Source organism: Manis javanica, chromosome 6 (assembly GCF_040802235.1).
Source record: "Manis javanica isolate MJ-LG chromosome 6, MJ_LKY, whole genome shotgun sequence".
Classification (NCBI taxonomy): Eukaryota; Metazoa; Chordata; class Mammalia; order Pholidota; family Manidae; genus Manis; species Manis javanica.
Window position 1 is genome coordinate 28,238,955 of NC_133161.1, and position 18,767 is coordinate 28,257,721.

The following is an 18,767-nucleotide window of genomic DNA, read 5'->3' on the forward strand; positions in this document are numbered from 1 at the left end:
CTGGGATGCCAATGTTTTCATCTAATTCCTGGGACAGGAGATAAGAATCAGGAAAAAGTTTCAACAAATTTAATAAAATGTATGAAACTACCTGAAAAGTGCACACAGATGGCAGCAATCCACTGAAGTAGGTTTTGTTTTGTTTTTCTACTTCTATATGTCTTACTCCTGCCATAACTGCAAGGGTGTTTGGCCTCTTGGAGCGTTGCTGAATTACCTTAGTGACCATGAAGTTCACTAGAGAACAGATCTTAATGCAATACTAACAATGGGATGATATTTTGTTACCCACACTCCCATGGCATTGCCTTTCAAAGCCAAGGATGCATTTCAATTTAATGTAACAAAAGATCTTAAAGTTTAATAAAAATATCACTGTCACAGTGAATCCTTTTGTGTTTAGACTAAAGCTGTTTCATATTCAGTTCCTAATCAAGAATTGAAGTTACAGACTGAAGCAATTATGTTCTAAGGAAACACAAACTTTGCTCCGTATTTGCTCAGTTGCTTCTTCTCAGAGGGTTTTCTGATTTTTTTTTAAGTGGGATGCGGAAAGAAGTGTTTTTAGATGATTTAATACAAAGCTTATTCATCCATTCACTAGAATTATATGAATGTCAGGGGTATAGTCACATTTCCCATTTTCTCTGTGGCAGTATTTTCTCCCAAGGTCTGATAAATTGATAAATATATATTCTAAAATATCTTATAGACTATGTGTATATTATGTATATGCAAGGGGGGGTGTGCATGTATGTGTGTTTCCACTGATCCAAGTTTTCTCTTTCTTTGCTTAGCATTACAAACAAGTAATATTGCCAGGTAAGACTCTTAAAAGTATTTTTTAGATTATGATGCTGAGTCAGAAATTACCTCCTAAACTAGGACATCATGTTTTATAAGGCAGAATAATAAACTATTTTTCTGAAGAAGCCACTAATAATCTTAATAATTGTTTATAATACACATTTGCACATAATTTCCAGGAAGGGGAAGTTACTTTGTAGCCAAGATTCCAATACATATTTCAGATGTGTGTCACCATATTCAGTTTATCACTTAATATGATTTATAACCAAGACAAAAATGCCAAATTCTCCCACCCCAAAAGACCTATTACAAGATCTAATCCAAACCAGAATCTCCTAGAAATGGAGTCAAAAAGATAGAAAGATATAGATATCAAATTTTATGGTATCTAGAATTTTACTATATGTTGCCAGAAAAATAGTGATAGATGGAAAACTGGAGTTCTTTTTTATGTAAAGATGCATCTGTTTTAATATGATGTTATTGTATTTTACACATGTTTTGAAGTAAGTCCAACCACTCATTTTATATAAACTGTGTTGTGTACGTATCAAACATGGTGTCATGAAGTCTGTGGATGTTGCAGCTGTTTACACCAAACTATTTTTGCTTATATGAGATATCTAATGTAGTCAACTCAAAAGGAAGCAGAAAGTGGAGTGGTAGTTGCCACAGGCTGGAGAAACAGGGGAACCAATAATAATTGTTTAATCGGTGCAGAGTTTCAGTTTTCCAGGAGAAAAGAGTTCTGGGGGTGGATGGTAGTGCTGGCTAGACAGTAATATGAGTGTACTTAATATCACTGGACTGTATACTTGAAATGGTACAATTTATGTTAAAATGGTGAATAAATGAAATGTGTCATGAAATCTGCGGGCATTCCAGCTTTTAATTACATATTATGTTGCCTTCATAGGTCCTAGAAATCAAAAAATATATGTAACTATTAGCAAACAAAAAAGGTGACATTTGCAGCTAAACCAAAAAAAAAACATGTTAAAATGGGTCATGGTGACCCCTAAACTGAGAAGCCCTAACTGGCTCCAGAGCTGATTTGGGGGTGCTAGCTGCTCTGATGACCATGAGGTTTTCCTCCATAGACCTCGTCTTTGACCATTACTATTAGCCTTCCCTTTTCACTGATAGACCCCTGCACGCAGTGGCCTTGTGCACAATCTACTATTTAAGGGACTAAAATTATCATAAGGTGGTCTCAGGGACACTCAGTTCAAAGCCTTTATTGCATGACTGAGTTTGAGCTCACTACTCATCACTATGTCTGTCTCTGATGATCTATTACACTTTTTGCATCAACTTGGGTGAAGTAAGAGAAACATTAGGACTCCAACATACAGGTCAGTCAAGAGTGGGGAGTGGCCTGGGATCATAGACCTGGGTCTTGAGCCTACCCCTGGCCAAAGTAGAGGATGAGAGAAAAGGAGGGGAATTTAGGGTGACAGCAAAAGTCCAGCTGGCTCACTAGGCCACTCCAGGCTGTGAAAAAGAGAAATCCAGAAGTTATAGAACCCTTGGATTCAACGTGGCTCAACTGACGACTAGCCTGGTGTGACAGGGACGGAGTTGGGATGAGCAGAGTAACATTAGTGTCCCATAGCTTATACCAAAAGGCTGGATGAAGTTTGAGAGCTCTGTATGTGCATTTTTGTGAACATTCTAAACAATAGTTTTTAAACCTCACCTGGGTGTGATATTTACCCTGTTTATGTATCAAATAAGACACTTTTACTCTTGTTTTTATTATTCTACCTCTGTGTTTTTTCCCGCTGTTATTCTTTAAAAGCTAGGTGAGTTTTTGGCCATCTCTCCATAGGATTGAGTTTATGATCCAATATAAACATGCTTTAACCTTTTAAAGCAATCTATTCCCAAAGCCGGTCAGCATTTTTTTTTTTAACAAATCTATTCTTTCATCTTTGACTTACCTATTGCTATGTAAAAAACTACCATAAAATTTAGCCAACTTAAAACAACAATAAGCAATTATTTCTCAAGATTATACAGCCTGGTTGGTCTTAGTCAGGAGGTTCCCACATGGTATCAGGTGGGGTCACTCATGTGGTGTACTCAGCTAGGAGCTTAGCTGAGGCAGGGGCATGCAAGATGACTTCACTCTCACGTGCAGTGCTTCAGCTGGGTTTCTGTAATCATTTGAACCTAACTAGGGCTCTCTTTCTCACTCCATGTAGTTTCTTGTCATTGAGTAACCTAGTGTGAGTTTCTTTCTGTGGTGACTGGATCGCAAGACCATGGATACTGAAGCTTCAAGGCCCAGAAGTTACACAGCATCCCTTCCATAGATAGCAGTCTATATGGGTCAAAACTAGTCCCAGGCCCTGCCTAGGGTTCAAAAGGAAGAAATACAGACTCCACCTCTTAATGGTAAAGTGGTATGAATTTACAGGAATGGGAAGAATTATTGTGACCATACAAGATTGGGAAGAATTGTTGAGGACTACTCCATATACAGAAAACTGATGCCGAATGGAATATTCTGCTTGAGAATGGGTTCAGTTGAAGGTCTAAGGCTTTCATCAAGTTTTATATTTAACAGTATTATGTAACTCTTATATGGAAATAGTATAAGTTATAGTTTTATAAAAAACCCTTCATGCCTTGAAGAGAAAAATGAAGTTGTAAGTATACACAGGGCGGGTAGGGGACTTTGAGGTTGGGCATGCAGGTTTGAATCTTGGCTCTGCCAGGCACTAGCAGTAGAATCTTGGGCAACTTTCCCTTACAGTCTGGCACTTCTCTGCTCTGAATTTATAGTGTTGTTTGAGGACTAAATGAGTCAATATATGTAAAGTGCTTAGCAAAGAGCCTGGCACACAATAAATATAAAATAAATATTGGCCTTAAAAATGTACATTATCATTACCTATTATTTTGTAACAGCAACACCTGGGTTGTTCCTGTAGCTGCACCGTTCTCTGTTCTCCATTGTCTTATTAAATTTGATCATTAATTCTGTTTACTTCCCATGCCTTCTCCACCTCTTGCCAAGTAAAGAGGTAGATCAAACAACTGGTTGATTAACAGGTGCTCCAAAGAAGTGATTTACCAACTTGCAAACACTGCAGTCCCTATATATTAAGAAATATAATTTACATTGTAAATTTACATTTACATTGCAACACAGGACATAGTAACCCACACTTACACTGTACAAGTGTTTCATGAAACAATACTTATCCTCAAGTTGTGCTATCAACTCTGATGTTTTTGTTCTATTCTTCAGTGATTCAACAACAAAATGTTGGTTGTGACCCATGTCTTTTAATTTCATCACCTCCTGAAGGGTTTTAAGCTGTATATTATGGTCACTGGCTGAGAGAATATTAAACACACTTTTAGCTCAGCAATTGTTTCAAGTGCAATGGTGTAAGAATATGGCATATGCCGCTTTCGTGGAGGCCAAATCAGCTATAGAGCAAAAAGCTGTTTCACAAATATGACCCCCCCCTATTCAAGAGGCTTAATAAATTCTTTCCGTAGGAAATGGGGACTAAGGGAAGGCATGTGTACAGTAAATGTGTTTTTTGGTCCCATAAGAAACAAAGTGTCTTGTTTGGAGCTAGATGGAGCTAGGCTGGAATTCCAACCTCTCAACTTACTCCAGTGTATTTTTGGGCAGGTTATTAAACTCAGTTTTGGAGTGTTCGTTTTTTAACTTACAATACACAAATACAATATACAAAATCTACTTCAGTTCAGCTGTGAGCATTAAATGAGAACACATACCCAAGGTCCAGCAAAGTGTTTGGCACAAAGAAGATTCTAAGAATCTATTTCTGGTTTCCTCTCCAACCGTGGAATATAAACTCCAGATTTTATAGCCATTATTTAGGTTCTGTGTTTTTTAGGTTCTGTGTTTTATATTTTTGGAAGAAAACTAAAATTTGATAGAATATATTTTTTTAAAGTAATCTAATTTTTACAACCATACATTGTCCTTAATTGAATTAAATTATCCTAAATTAACTTAATAATAGTTAATAGTTATTACTTCTTCTGGACTGTTAATATGAATCATGAAACAATTTTGTGTTCTTGGGTCAGGTTTTTGTGTAGTATGTATATAGGATTTGGGTTAACCTCTCAATTATCAATACAAAAGTGATATATTGTGCGTAAAGAAGAAAAACATTTCTAATTGTTGTGTTGCTAAATAATTTAAACAGAAAGCACGTGCAAAATACAAGCACGACCTTTCTCCTTGGGTCAAACATGTAACTTCACCAGCGTTCTAGTGCTCTGGACAGGTAGTATTTTCACGACAGGTTAGCTAGCTTTTCAGGAGTCAGAGGAAATTACCTAAAATCCTAGGTTGGTATGACCACCTCATAGAATCATAGGATTTCTACAACAGGGCTGATTATTTTTAAATGTCTGCCTTTCAGTTGGGATCCTGCAAACGTGTGTGAATAGGAGGAGGCAGGGGTGACACCTTTCCCCGTCCCGAGGGGTGCTGCCCGGCGCCCAGGCCCCGGCCGCCGGGGCTCCCACGTGGCAAGTCCGGATTGCTCAGCGCGGGGCGGAGCGGGGCGGGGGCCGGCGGTCCCGCAGACCCTCCTCCGCGCTCCTGCCTCTTCCTCCGGCCGGTCGCCCGGAGCTCCCGCTCGGTCCTCCACCGCCAGGGGGCGGGCGCGGCTTCCCGGCGGCGGAGACCCATTGGTCGCGGCGGGGAAGCGGGGGAGGAGGCCCCGCGGCGAGCTGGCTTCCTCCTGGGTACCCGCGGGGGTGAGGGGAAGCCGGAGGCCGGGAGGAAGCGGAGCAGCGCGCGGGAGGCGGCGGCGGCGGCTCCCGAGGGCCTCCGGCAGGACTGACCGGTTAGAGGCGGAGGCCGGGCAGGCAGACGGAGCCGAGGGCGGGGAGGGATGGAGGAGGCTGGGGGAAGCCAGGCACTCACCTTCACCTTCATCCGGTTGCCGTGGCGCATCCGGCCGCGAGGAGGGCGCGGGCAGGACCGGGCACCCAGAGCGAGGGCGGTGGGGGTCCGGGCCGCCTCCCGGCGCAGCGTCCCTCTTCCCGGGCTCGTGGAGAGCGGGGCGGTGCTTGCACCTGGCGCTGGCTCTGCGCTCCGGCTGGGGCTCCGGTTCGCGGTCGGAAACGTGGGCTGAGTGCATTAGAGAGGCGCGGATGGGGTTCGATGTTGGATTTGAACTCAGTACACGGCCGTCTTGGCTCACTTGTAAAGTTTAGCGACTCCTAAACCGGAGGCGGTACTTTTTATTTTTAAAACCTATCCAGCCCATTGGTATTTGGTGTCATTGATAAGTATGCTGTACCTTCTTTTTCCTTTTTTCCACATTTGTTTGCTAATATCCTCAAAAGTTCCCTCTATGCAAAGATCAGTGACCCTACAGCTAAATAATGTGACAGATGGACGATCTGAGGTGGAGATTTCCAACTGTGATTTTTTTGTGTGTGTGTTTTTTTTTTCATCATCCTCAATCTTTAAGTTTCCTATAATATAGAACTGCTCGTACTGACAGTTTTTTTCTGAGGTGGTGAGTCTTTCTCTGGCTTAAGTTCTACAAAACTTGTTAAGGTATCTTGTTACCAGTTGTACTACATTAATTATGGATACTATTAATTATCTACAGTTGTGACCATTAGATGTGTTTTGAAGGACTTGTGGTCAGCAAAGCTGGATTTTTTTAATTGGTTCCGAAAATTTTATGCTTCTTACTACGTGTTCTTTGCAAATGATTGCCAGCCTGCATTCAGTTTTTGTGGTACAAGTGATGTGCTAACCCAGGTCCCTGGGGTCAGATAGAACTTCTTTGCTTCTCCATTTCTTCCCATAGGAGGTTTGACAGAATTGTGTCTGCCCGGGTTCAGTTAAATTCTGCAGACTACTTAAATATAGTATGAGTGAATCTGATACTTAAAGGTAGTGAAGTGGCTGTGTAGGGGAATTCTTAAAACATTCATTCAGAATAGGAAACTGTAATTTCCCATCTGATGGAACTAAAATAGTTGCATGAGATGAAGATAGTTACAGTGTATGTAAATTTGTGACTTTCTCTTATCCTTTTTGTAGCAGTTTGTGAACTAGACACTTTGCCCCTACTTATGTTCAACTTCTTATAGTTAAAATGTATTTAGTTTTTATTTTTGCCATTGTTTTCAATAATACCTATTCCTATCTAAATCTTTCTCCTCCTGGATGGCATAGTGTAGAATAAAGGTAGTTTAGATTACCGCTGTAACAGTTGTGGAACAATGAAGGAGCAGGCAAAATTAAAGGTCCTTTGTTTTCTTTTTTTCCTGTTTGTGATCATGAAATCTGATCACCATTTCATTTCTTCAACTGGATTACAACTTTTATAGCAAAATTATGCTTTGGTAGATGAGGGAAAACACCATGTCGTTTTTAGTCCAACATTGTTGTAACCTCTGCAAACAGGAGTTCTTTCTGCTCTGTTCCTCGGCACACTGCTTACCCCTCCCTCCTCACCCCCACTGGAGTCCTGGCCCAGAATCAGGCTGATTTCCATTCATTGTTAAGGAAAGAATGAAAATTCTTGTCCTTTTGAGTGTTACCTTTGGGCTTTTTTGGCCTAGATCTGCCTGTCTGTGTGTTTGGAATGGTGTGCTGGAGATTGAAATTTTCAGATCTGAGTGAGAGTGAGAATCATCTGGGGAGCTTGTTAAACCTGCTGGAGTTTTCACTTATTCCTAGGGATTCTGGGCTCAGGAATTTGCATTTTTAAAAAGCCCACCAGTAATTGTGTCTGTGCTGTGGATTACATTGTAGTTAGGGCTCAAACAACCACTTACGATGTTTCTTTGAATCTAAGATGTTTGTAAGGTACACTGTTATTATATATTACTAAGGGAGAAAAATGTGGTTGAAAGTCTTATCCAAATTTGAGGCATGTTAAAATGAGGGAAGTAATGTGTACTTAAGAATCAAAATAGTGTTAGATGCCTGAGGAATCACAGGCCCCACTTGTTAACGGTGAAGGATTATTATGAAGCATGGAAGCTATGAGATAAAAAAATTACAGTGCAGTACTTCTTCATACCTTTTACCATGTGAAATATTTGTTTACAATAAGAGTTTAATATAAGGTGTCCTTCTTTGACATTTATTTGTGATGAAGATTATACTGACGACTTTGTTTTAAAATGCAGTTTGGTTGTATTTGTAGGGTGTAATGCCCTCGAGTTTGGTCCCGTATTTTCATCCTACCCATTTCCAGTCATCTGTATGTTGGCAGTTCAGAAGTCTTATTTCTAGCTTGTTTGTATTTTAGTGATTTATGTTTTGTAACTAGTCCACTGAAATAGTCTCTTAATGTCCTGTTGACATCCCGTGTGGCTTGGTGTTTTGATTTCTATCTTTTTAATTATCCTTTTTCTGTTAGTCCCTAGGCCTCACTTTTGCTAGCTTATTACACCATATACACCTGCCACTTACTGTCCTGTCTTAAATAGTTTATAGATGTAGTGGTAATAATCAGAGTAAACACAAATCTGTCAAAGCAAACCTAAACTCTGGCTGCCAGCTGCACCATGTATGGCATATAGGTCCTGAATGAGAAAATACATGTAGGTTAGACTAAATCTTCCCTCATTAATGAGACTTAGTGAAGAGCAACCTCACCTGCTTATGGTGTTTCCTTCAGTGGTATCATTGTAAGAAATGAAGTATCTTGGTCAGAAACAAGTTGCTTAACTGTGTTAGATTTGGGAGAAGCAGAACACATGTCCATTTAGTTTTTAATCTTTTGAAATATTTACAGAAAGCATGGTTAAATGCCTCTTGATCAAATTAAGTATTTCAGAAATCTTACCTCAAATTTCTGAAGAGGAAAGAAGTTCAGGTCTCAAGCAATGTCACACTGGTTGGAGAAATTGGTTATGCTGTGGAATTCTTCATATTGAGATGAGCCATGTTAGGATACTTGTTCTCAGAATGCGGTGTGTGGCCTGTCAGACGTGGTTATGAATCACTGGGGCAAAGGTGGTCTAGGCAGGGCACTGGCATGATTTTAGCAGGGCACTTTTGCTAACTGATTTTTAACTGGAGGGACAAACAGTATTATGATTGCATGTTGTCATATTTCATTTTTAAAAAGAATGGAATTTTATCTAGCCACTGTAGATCAGATTAGTTTCTGTTAGCCATTTAAAAATACGAATCCTCTTTTTAATGTAATTTCAAGGATTCTGCCTAAGGAAACAAGAAAAGCAATATGATAGTAATTCAAATAACTAAACATCCAGCCTTGGATCACGGGTTTCAGTAGAGCTTTAAAATGTTATTCCAAAAGACTTGTTTATTAGTTCTCTTGGGCCATTATTTAAATGTTTTGATCTGTGTCTATACAGTCTCTTCTCTTTGAAGGCCACTTTGCATAAGAAGTAGATACAATGATATTTTTCTCAGTGATCAAAAAGTGGTTCTTGGCATTATAAACTCCATAGAGATCTCCTCTGCCTCTTCCCAAAGGAAAGAAATACTTTGTTTTTTGCTCCTTTTTTCCTAGTCAAAATGTAAGGTTGGTTTGGTCAATTAAAAACTTGGGATACTTTGCTCATTGTTAGCCGGTCACTTAAAATTTCCTCCTTTTAATTATTCTCAGATCATATATACACTTTAAAAAAGTGTTTAATGTGTGCTAAAGTGGCAGATTCTTTTAAAAGGATGAATTTTCTAGGATTGTGTATCAGAGTGTTGTACCAGTCCTAAAATATTTTGCCTAGTTAGTAATTGGATTTTTTCTATTAAGCACTTTATGTTAGTATCAAATTTTACTAACTTTCACAATATTTGTAACATAATGATAGAAAGCTCAGACAACATATTGAGTTTTTAAATGTTAGGATTATAAGGAATGCAGTCTTCTCACCTCTCTTCAAAAATGTATCCAGCCTGGCAAAGAAGTGTGCATGGTGGCATCTGGGTACAGCAGGGTACTTGACAGCAGTCTGCATCTAATAATGATAACTTTTTGTTGACGTAAAATTTTTTTACAGCTAAGTATTTGGAATTTTAAAAGTTGATTAAACATCAGATACACAGGTACATCCCCACCCTTTTTCTAAGCCTATCACAAAAATGATCACTTTAAACACCTACATAAAGAAAGCAGCAGTATCAGTTTCTCCTCATCTTAATTTTACAGTTAATGAAATGGGATGTAATAATTGTAATTTTTAGCCATTTCTTTGTATCTCCTGAAATTGCTTTGGAAAAACATTCCAAAGTCTAAATTTATACCTATCTCTGTGGTAGATGGACTGCTTTATTTATAGAAAGGGAAGGAATTTTTCCCTCCTTTTGAAAAGGATTCCATTGGGTTGTTTCTCACGGAGTACATGCTCTTGCCAAGGAGAGGAGCTGGCTTGAAAATGTACAATGAACACTTACAGAACGCAGAATTTAGGACTATTTGATCTGTGCTAGTACTTCTAAGAGGATCTGTAGAAGCCTTGTGGCAGTTGTAAATCCTGCAAGTAACCCTGTAAGAAATGCTGGGATATTAGAGCACAGTCAGGGAAATACTTTATTCTTCTGTTTTAAACTTTTTATTAATTTAAGTTTTATTTTTTACTCCTCTATCTTGGATTGGCAAGTTAACCCATGAGTCTGTGTGGCCCATGAGTCAAGATTGCTTTTTACATTTTCAAGTGGCTGAAATAAAGAGAAGAATAATGTTTTGTAACATGAAAACTTCATGAAATTCAAATTTTAGAGTCCACAAATGAAGTTTTATTATAATACAAATGTCCCATTTGTTACATATTGTCCATGGCTGCTGTCCAGCAATGACTACAGAGTGGAGTAGTTGTGATACAAACTGTATGGTCTACAAAACCTAAAATATTTAACATCCAAACAGCACCTTACAGAAAAGATTTATAGAGAAGTTTGCCAACACTTGCTCAATGTTCATGCACATAAATGCATGTATTTTTTTACAAATGGTTTTTTAATACCATACTTTTGTTTGTAATATAACATCAGAATAACATAACCCTGGTGACTTTTGTTTGCAACCTCCTTTGTTCTCATTTTCCTATTTCTCTTAAACTTCTCTGAGATTGACAAATCTTTTACATTCTGATTTTAAGGAGACCTATTATTAGTCTGAGTTCTCCTGAGAAACAGAACCTATGCAAGATAGCTATCTAAGATATTGTAATGTATTAGCTCATGCAATTGTGGAGGCTGAGAAGTCCCAGGCAAGCAGGAGACCCAGTAGGAGCCAATGGTAGAGTTCCAGTCCAAGTCCAAAGGCCTGAGAACTAGGAGAGCCAATGGTGTAAGTTTCAGTCCAAGTTCAAAGGAGGGTGAAGATGGATGTCCCAGCTCCAAGACAGTAGGCAGAGAGTGAATTCTCCCTTAACCTTTTTGTTCTCTTCAGGCCTCCAACACATTGGGTGAGATTCACTCATACTGGGGAGGGCAAACAGCTTTACTCAGTCATTAGTCTCATCCAGAAACACTTTCACAGACACACCTAAAATTATATTTAACCAAATATCTTGGCATCTCATGGCCTACTCATTGACCCATGCAATTAATCTTCCCTGGGCTCAAATGTACTCTAAACTATGACCTTTTTTTTTTTTTCATAAGTCCTCTTGAAAAGCCCGAGTTCGTGTGAATATTAGAATCCTCTGAACTTGCTTCACTTGATTCATTGAAAATTGCCACTTGGTCAGCACTGGCTTTAAGTTGGATTGCATTGAGTACTACTTTATTTATATTTGTGGAGTATAATTTGTAGTATTTTCTTCTGTTTTAATTAAATGATTGTTAAATACATCAGTGGGTGTGTTTGTATGCTTCATTTTCTTGTTTCCATTCTGTTTTGTTGGGGTATTCTAATACACATGCTTAGTCATTTTGACAAACTGTCAAATCTCTGGTGTGGCCAGTTGTCAGCAGAATTTTACAATTCCCAGAGCAATTTTCAAAAGCCAAACTGATTGGCATGGAATTTTGTCAACAAGCTTCATATATTGAAGTATGACAGTGAGCTGCTGGGATGAAAGGGAAGTGGATTTGTCTGTAGTATCAGCTTCTTATGACCTTAGACAAACCCCTTGACCTCATCTATGCCATCAGAATACCACCATAACTAGAAGGCTGTTGGAAGATTACATAGGTAAGAATGTGTGTGAATTGCACTGCTGTCTGCATTATTACCTAGTTTATTTTAACTGGCAAGACCTTCCCACCTGGTAGGTGATTTCTTTTTTTAATTTTACTGATACAGAATGGTATTATTGTAATTCACGTGATGTGGCATGAGTCCACTTCTCAGGGAAAGAATGACAATATACCACATCACCTGTGTTTTGAAGTCGATTGACCAAAGCCGCTGCCTGCTTATTCAGCCCTTATTTTAGCAGAACTTCACTAAATTAGCCCCAAGTAGATAGTTGGACTTTAAGGAAATGTTTAAATTGTAAGACAGTTAAAGAAATCCAGTATGTGAATCTAAGATTTTAATTTAGGCTCCCTTCTTCAGTCGAGTCACATACTTAATTAGCACTTATCCAGAATAGTGTTTCATTTCCCAGGGGCCTCGGGGCGGCCCTCCTTGTAGCACACAATCAGAAGATGGTCCACTTTACATATTCGCGAACTGATTTGGTTTAGTCATCTTCCTAACACACTGAAATGGGTTTTGACCTATCCTACATTTTATGGGGCAAATGTTATTCCACAAATGTACCATCAGAGTTTTTGTTGTTGTTTCTTAAATTACTCTGTTTTAAAAATAAGTCTCCTCCTACCATCAATATTCTAGTTTTAGTAAATGGCTCCAATTTCTATATTTCTACCTATTAATGAATATATAAGAAAAATCATGAACTCTTTAACCTGTTACCTCTGGATTAAAGAGCTCTGAGTTCCTAGCAGAGGCCTTTCTGTGTTGTGTTCATTTTCTTGGATCTGTTGTATCACCCACTTGATTGTTGGAGATGCAGCCCAAGGTTTATAAGAGATCCTAGTAAGTTTTGACTCCCCCCCCCCAAGATGATTATGTATATACTGATTTTCTTTGTTTTTAAAGATGCTCCTCGATTTGTTCTCAGGTATATTTAATTCTCCTTCCTTATGCTGATTTACACTCTTGCACCAATACTCTGCTTCTCGAGCAATTTTTTTTTAATTGAAAAATGTGTTATGGCTGATATTTGATGAGATTCTGATTTGGAGAATTTACTAAATGTTATTCTCTGGGAAATTTAATGGAAAACACAACTGAGCTAAATAATTGTAGTTGCTTATATTGTGGTCTTACTGGTGATAAGCTTAGAAGCAGGCTCACTGGGCAATGAATACAGGTGGCAGACATATGAGGTAGTGACTGTTATTGTACAGATAATGGAAATGGTGAAGAAGAAGTGTCTGTCCAATTGCTTATCACACTTCCAAGGAAATTTTCCTAGGTCACACTCAGATAAGAGTGAAGTTATTTTGAAATATTACTTGGGAGGAAAAGCATGTGTGTGTTGTGAACATAGTGTTCACTTTTGCTGGAAGTCAGAAGACAATTTATATAACCACTTGGGGTTTTCTTTGAAAAGCCAAGGATTTTTTTCTGCTTTTATGTGATGGCTGTGGATACTTCAGTATTTGTTTCCTTTTAGTATTTTCCTAGCCTGTGACTAAGTAGTTAGTTTAAATAGATAAATAAAGTTGACTATTATGTGGAAGGTGTTCAAATTCAGTGTTTAACTGTTGATATTTTCTTCAGGGTAGACTGGGCAGAAGAAGGGGGTTCATGTAAGAGCATTGGCCCTTTGGACACCCACCCCCACCCCTGCTTATTCCTTATTGGTGAATTAGAAAACTGGATGTCTCACTTCCTTTCCTTGTCCTTCAAGGGTGTGTGCCATTTTTGTTTCTTTTGAAGCATTCTGTGAGTTACACATCGGACATAACATGAAAACGTCAGTATAAAATACAATAAAAAATATGGTCCAACAAGAGGATATAACCATTATAAATATCTATGCACCCAATATAGGAACACTTAAATATATCAGACCTAAAGGAATAAACAGACATCAATACAATCATATTAGGGGATTTTAATACCCTACTTACATCAATTAATAGATCCAGAAAATTTTTAAAAAATACAATCAAAAATAAAGAAATAGCTATTTTTGATTAATGTAACTCATTTGTCAAAATAATCTTTTGAATTCCTTTCCTGTACAATAGATTGAGTAAACTCTGGAAGCTTTCTAGCTAAACTTGGGCATGAATTTCTTACCATGCTCATTTACTTGATTTTTAAAATTCCACCTATCTTGAGGTATTTTTCAGGAGAGAAACACACATACACATATATAGGTTTTATTTCCAGGATCTCTCTCTTGTTATTAGCATTATATCAGAGAACAGTCTCTTCATTTGATATGTAATACACACTGTCAGTAATAATACTTGCTGGAATATTTAAAATTGCAATTCTACACTTCTGAATATCTTCTTTTACAAACCTAATTGAAAACATGAGAAGAAAAAGTCTTATTAAAATAAGTCTTTATTTTATAAGTACTTACCGTAGTGACATTTGATTTATGTCCTACCAAAAATGAAGTGCCGTCATGTATTAGAGTGAGCCCTAGGGCAGGAGCCAGAAGACCCCAGCCCCATTTCTACAATAATTTGTTCCATGACTGGGTAATCAGCTTGACCTCCTTAGACCTCAACTGCAAACTGAAGTTGGAATTAAATGTCAGAAGTTCCTTATAGATGCATAATCACCAAGAATAATAAGGCATTACATTCTCTTCACATGCCTTGATGGCAGCCTTTCTCTATTTGACCATTGAGTCAGGGAGCTGGGAACAGAGCAGTATAAAAGACAGACCTTCCTCTCAAGAGCTTTTACGTTCTCGGGGAAGGATCCAGGTCCAGTGATGAGTTTTTTCATTAGATGTCAGTATAGGCAGAACACTCAGAAATGTCATGACATTTACTTAATTAGTTTAATGTATAACTCCAAATCAAACTCAATCTAGGGAGGCATTTTCCTTCTAGACCTAATGATGTTTATCTTCTCTTTTGATTTTAGGAGCTTGTTTAATGAAAAGTGCCAAAGACTGAAGAACCAAACATGAGGGTAGCAGGTAAGATATTTAATTCAGTAGAAATAAATTTGCTTCTTGTGTAACCTGTTTAGTAGTGACTAAAGGAGAAGGTAAATAATATTTTTGTATATTTAGTGTAAAGCTGAAATATAATAATAAATAACTAGACTTTCTACTTTTCTTATGTAGTTAGCAAGTTACAAATTGGAATTTAGTGTTATACGAAATTTTTGTGGGACAAACTTGACCTAATTCATGCCAAATATTTTAATGTTTTTATGTTTGTATCTTATATACATTAAACTTATTTTCCTAATAATATATATAAAATGTTCATATAAAGAATGACTTCAACAACCTAGGGAGACTGATTTTTATTTTTGCTAAGTTCTAGGTTATTGAAAAAAATGTAAAGTAAGTCTTCCTATGTATAAACTTAAATGAAAACTAATATATGTGAGGGATTCAATAAAATGTGTTTTTGCTTAAGTGAGAATGTATGTGCTAGCTCAAGGTCAATCTGCGCAAGTGAGGTTATGTGTAAGAACATCTGATTCCTAGGCAGCATATGGAGGAAACTGAAAAACACCACTTGATATTCATAATCTAAGGTAGTTATCTTTAAACATTGTAAAAAGACAGATCCATAAATAACTGAAGAGGCTGATGACTTCTTCCTATCTTTATAGTGACTATAAATGTGATCCCACCCACCCCTGCCTCTTCCTCAGCACAGCTAAGAGCCTAGAAAATGTGCACACTTTGCATAGAAATTTCTACAAAGTGTGTGTCCACCATAGGAGATAACTTGTAATTTTTCAAAATCAAGATAGTCTTTTAATTATCTTCTCACCAGCAAACAAAGTATTTTCCTATGGGAACATTTCCTTGAAGTGCCTAAGGTCAAGGTAGGCGAACAAACAAGTCTTCATGCTTCAATCGTTAATTATATAGAATCAGGTGCAGGTGCTTAAACATCACGATTATAACATGGTTGTTCACAAATGCCTTTGTAGAAATTTGAAAATCTGGGTCCTTTGGTCATGAACGGACAAAATATCCTTTCATGAATATGTAGCTGTACAATTACTGAAAGAAAACATTCCCAGAAACCAAGAGCTTGTTTGTGGTTTAAAAAAACACGTTATGTCTTTTCTTTTTTAAAATGATCTTTAAAGACAGCGGGACTATTTATGATCACATGTGTTCAGATGATTTTAAAAGTACATGAGTTAAGCATGGTGATTGGAAATAATCAAAGCAAGTTTCTCCTTCTCACATAATTGTACATTTATTCTAGTTGAAATTAACTTCACCATCTAGTCCCTCTCTCTGATTCTGACAGTACCAGGGTTAATTGATGGGTAACTATTCACTGGGCGCTTATTTTGTTTGGCACTGTTCCTAGTATAGGTCTGCAGGGATTGCTTTTAATGAATGAGTAATGAAGATTAGCTCCTGGTTTATTACTTTTACTAATTAATCTCTTCTAATCTTAAAAAAATACCCTGGTTGCTTTGACATATCCTCATAGCCATAATCCTTATAGCGAGGCAGCAATGTCTAAAGTAATGCTTTTGGTTTGTGAAAAATTGGGGCAGTCTCAGATTAGTGCATCCATTACTATAAGGAAGAGGGAGTCTCGTGGCAAGTTAAGAATGGCAGCCGTGGTGTGGTATGGTTAAGGCCCTGCGCAGTGCAAAACTGGCTGGTGGCCAGCTCCAGAACTCTGCCATTACAAGGCTCTGCTGGTCTTCACCTGCCTGCTCCTCTCAGGGGCCAGCTGTTTGCTCTATTACCAGTTCAGTTTCTCCGCCTCGCTCTTTCCTCCCCCAGGGCTTTTGCTTCCTCCTAGTTCCTCTGGTGGCCCAGGATAAGCACATAGGTCTTGGTGTAAGACTCAGTTCTGCTGCTGACTAGTTATACGACCTTAGGCAAGTGATCTGAATTTGTAGCCTTTTCCTTACTCACAAAATGAAAATTGTAGCTTGAAAAGCTGTGCAAATGAGATGCTTTTACAAAACCTTTGCTCTCTAGTGTCACTCAGTAAGTGGTGTGTGAGTGCATGATATATATGTATATATGATGCATATAGCTTATTTAGTGTAGACTCAGGTTTAGCTTGGTAAATCGTCTAGACCTTTCATAGATTATAAACTTATCTTAATATTTTAATTTTGAACAATGAAACTTCATACATCTGCCTTGAGGGACAGGAAAAGGTTGTTTCTAGTTGCGCATGTCTATGAATGCCAGAAATGGAGGTGTTTGCACTGTCCTGTGAAATATAGTCTTCAAGCCCTTTTCTTAGATCATCAAGGACAGTGCGACCTGTTGGCATTCATCTATTTAGCAAACACTGGTTGAGAGTATTACTATGTGCAAGCTCTCCTGCTACATCCTGTTAGGGGAACACTTCAAAGCCTATTCTTGAACTCTTAATATTTACTCTCTTAGACACTAAAAATAATGGCGACTTGTAGTTGCTCCTGAAACCACGAAGCAGTGTTTGATAGAGAGAAGGTAGGAAATGAGGGAGGTGGAGGTACCTTGGCTGCCTCGTTGCCGTCTCATTTCCATCTCATTTTGGTATTTAGAGCCTTTCTCATAGAGATGGGGAGCTCTGAGAATCTGCCGGCTCATCAGCTCATTCCCTCCCTTTCCCTTTAAGGACGTGGTCCTAAGCTGAGGGTTATGAAAGTAGTATGAACACAGCTCTTTCTTCCCTACCAGCAAGTTGGGTTTGCGTAGTTTTTCAGGAGAACGTGGTCATTTGGCGTTAGGATGGGGGACGGTATGAAGCGCTGCACTCAGGATCCCTGGGTTTCTGGTCCTCAGGCTGCCCCTAAGTTACCTGTAACCTCCGACAGTCGCCTCACCTCTGTCTGGGCTTCTGCCTCCTTGACGGTGCAGAGATGACTGCCCATCCCGCCTGCCTCTTTCCGATCAGCGTAAACGTTGGTAAGAGGGGATGGAGATGTACAGACCAGTGTTACCAGTGCTCTCAAGTAACCCCAGTAGGTGGCTCTGGAAGCCTGAGCATTAGGGGAAAATGGCCCTCTCCTGTCATTTTCCATTTCCTTTCCTATCTTGCATTTTTCTATTTCTTTCCTAGAATGGCTTAGCTGTGGAGAAAAACAAAAATAATGATTCATATTCAACAGGTCATTAGTTAATAGCACTGTTGACTCTTTGTAAAGCACTCAGAAATGGCTAAAGATACAAAGATAGGAAAGACTGAGCGTGTCTTCACAGATCTTCCCATGCAGCCACGTCACCCAGCGTATGTGACAGGTCCAAATTAAGTCCTCCTGGAGTGGGCAAGACCTGTGTCAGAGTAGGCGTCAGGTATGAGGAGGGATACTCTGTTGTTCACCATACCAAGAGCGCTTACGAAGCTGCTCCATGAGATACGATGCTTGGGTACCACATGCTCTGCAGACCTGCCACGTTTCGCCCGAGAACTCCTTGCTTAGTGCACATCCTGTGTGTTGTCTTAGTGTCTCCAGAAGGTCCACTGTTTTCGTATCACTCCTGTACAGTATTGCCCTTTTTATTTGAAAAGGATTAGGAATGTGTCATCCAACATATTGGTGGTGTTTGAGTGCCATGATAATTTTGTATTCAGCCAGCAATTGATAGCAGGTCATTTTTTTTTTGCATGTGAAAATGAGGCACAAGACTCAGGCAGTCCTGTGTCTAGGTGGCCAGCCAATCTGCCCGAGGTTCCAGTTAACTTAGGGGCAGCCTGATGACCAGAACCCCGAAGGAATAATTCCTTCCCCAGGGAAGTCCCTTATCTTGATGGATTGTTGGTACTCAAGTAAAATGAGACCCAATAGATAAACAGTAGAAAT

At 38.7% G+C, this 18,767-nt stretch overlaps 1 protein-coding gene across 2 annotated transcripts in view; it reads left to right on the plus strand.

Moving 5' to 3' along the window:
* Positions 1 to 5,503: 5,503 nt before the first annotated feature.
* Positions 5,504 to 18,767, plus strand: part of FAM3C (FAM3 metabolism regulating signaling molecule C) — a 44,782-nt gene continuing 31,518 nt past the window's right edge. Inside the window, exons 1-2 of one of the 2 annotated variants that reach the window (XM_017675791.3) lie at positions 5,504 to 5,660; positions 14,895 to 14,949. In XM_017675791.3, the coding sequence (XP_017531280.1) occupies positions 14,937 to 14,949 (13 nt within the window). In that variant the 5' untranslated portion in view covers positions 5,504 to 5,660; positions 14,895 to 14,936. Of the gene's footprint in view, positions 5,661 to 13,593; positions 13,694 to 14,894; positions 14,950 to 18,767 lie in introns of those variants that run through there. The other variant, XM_017675799.3, reaches the window with a different exon arrangement.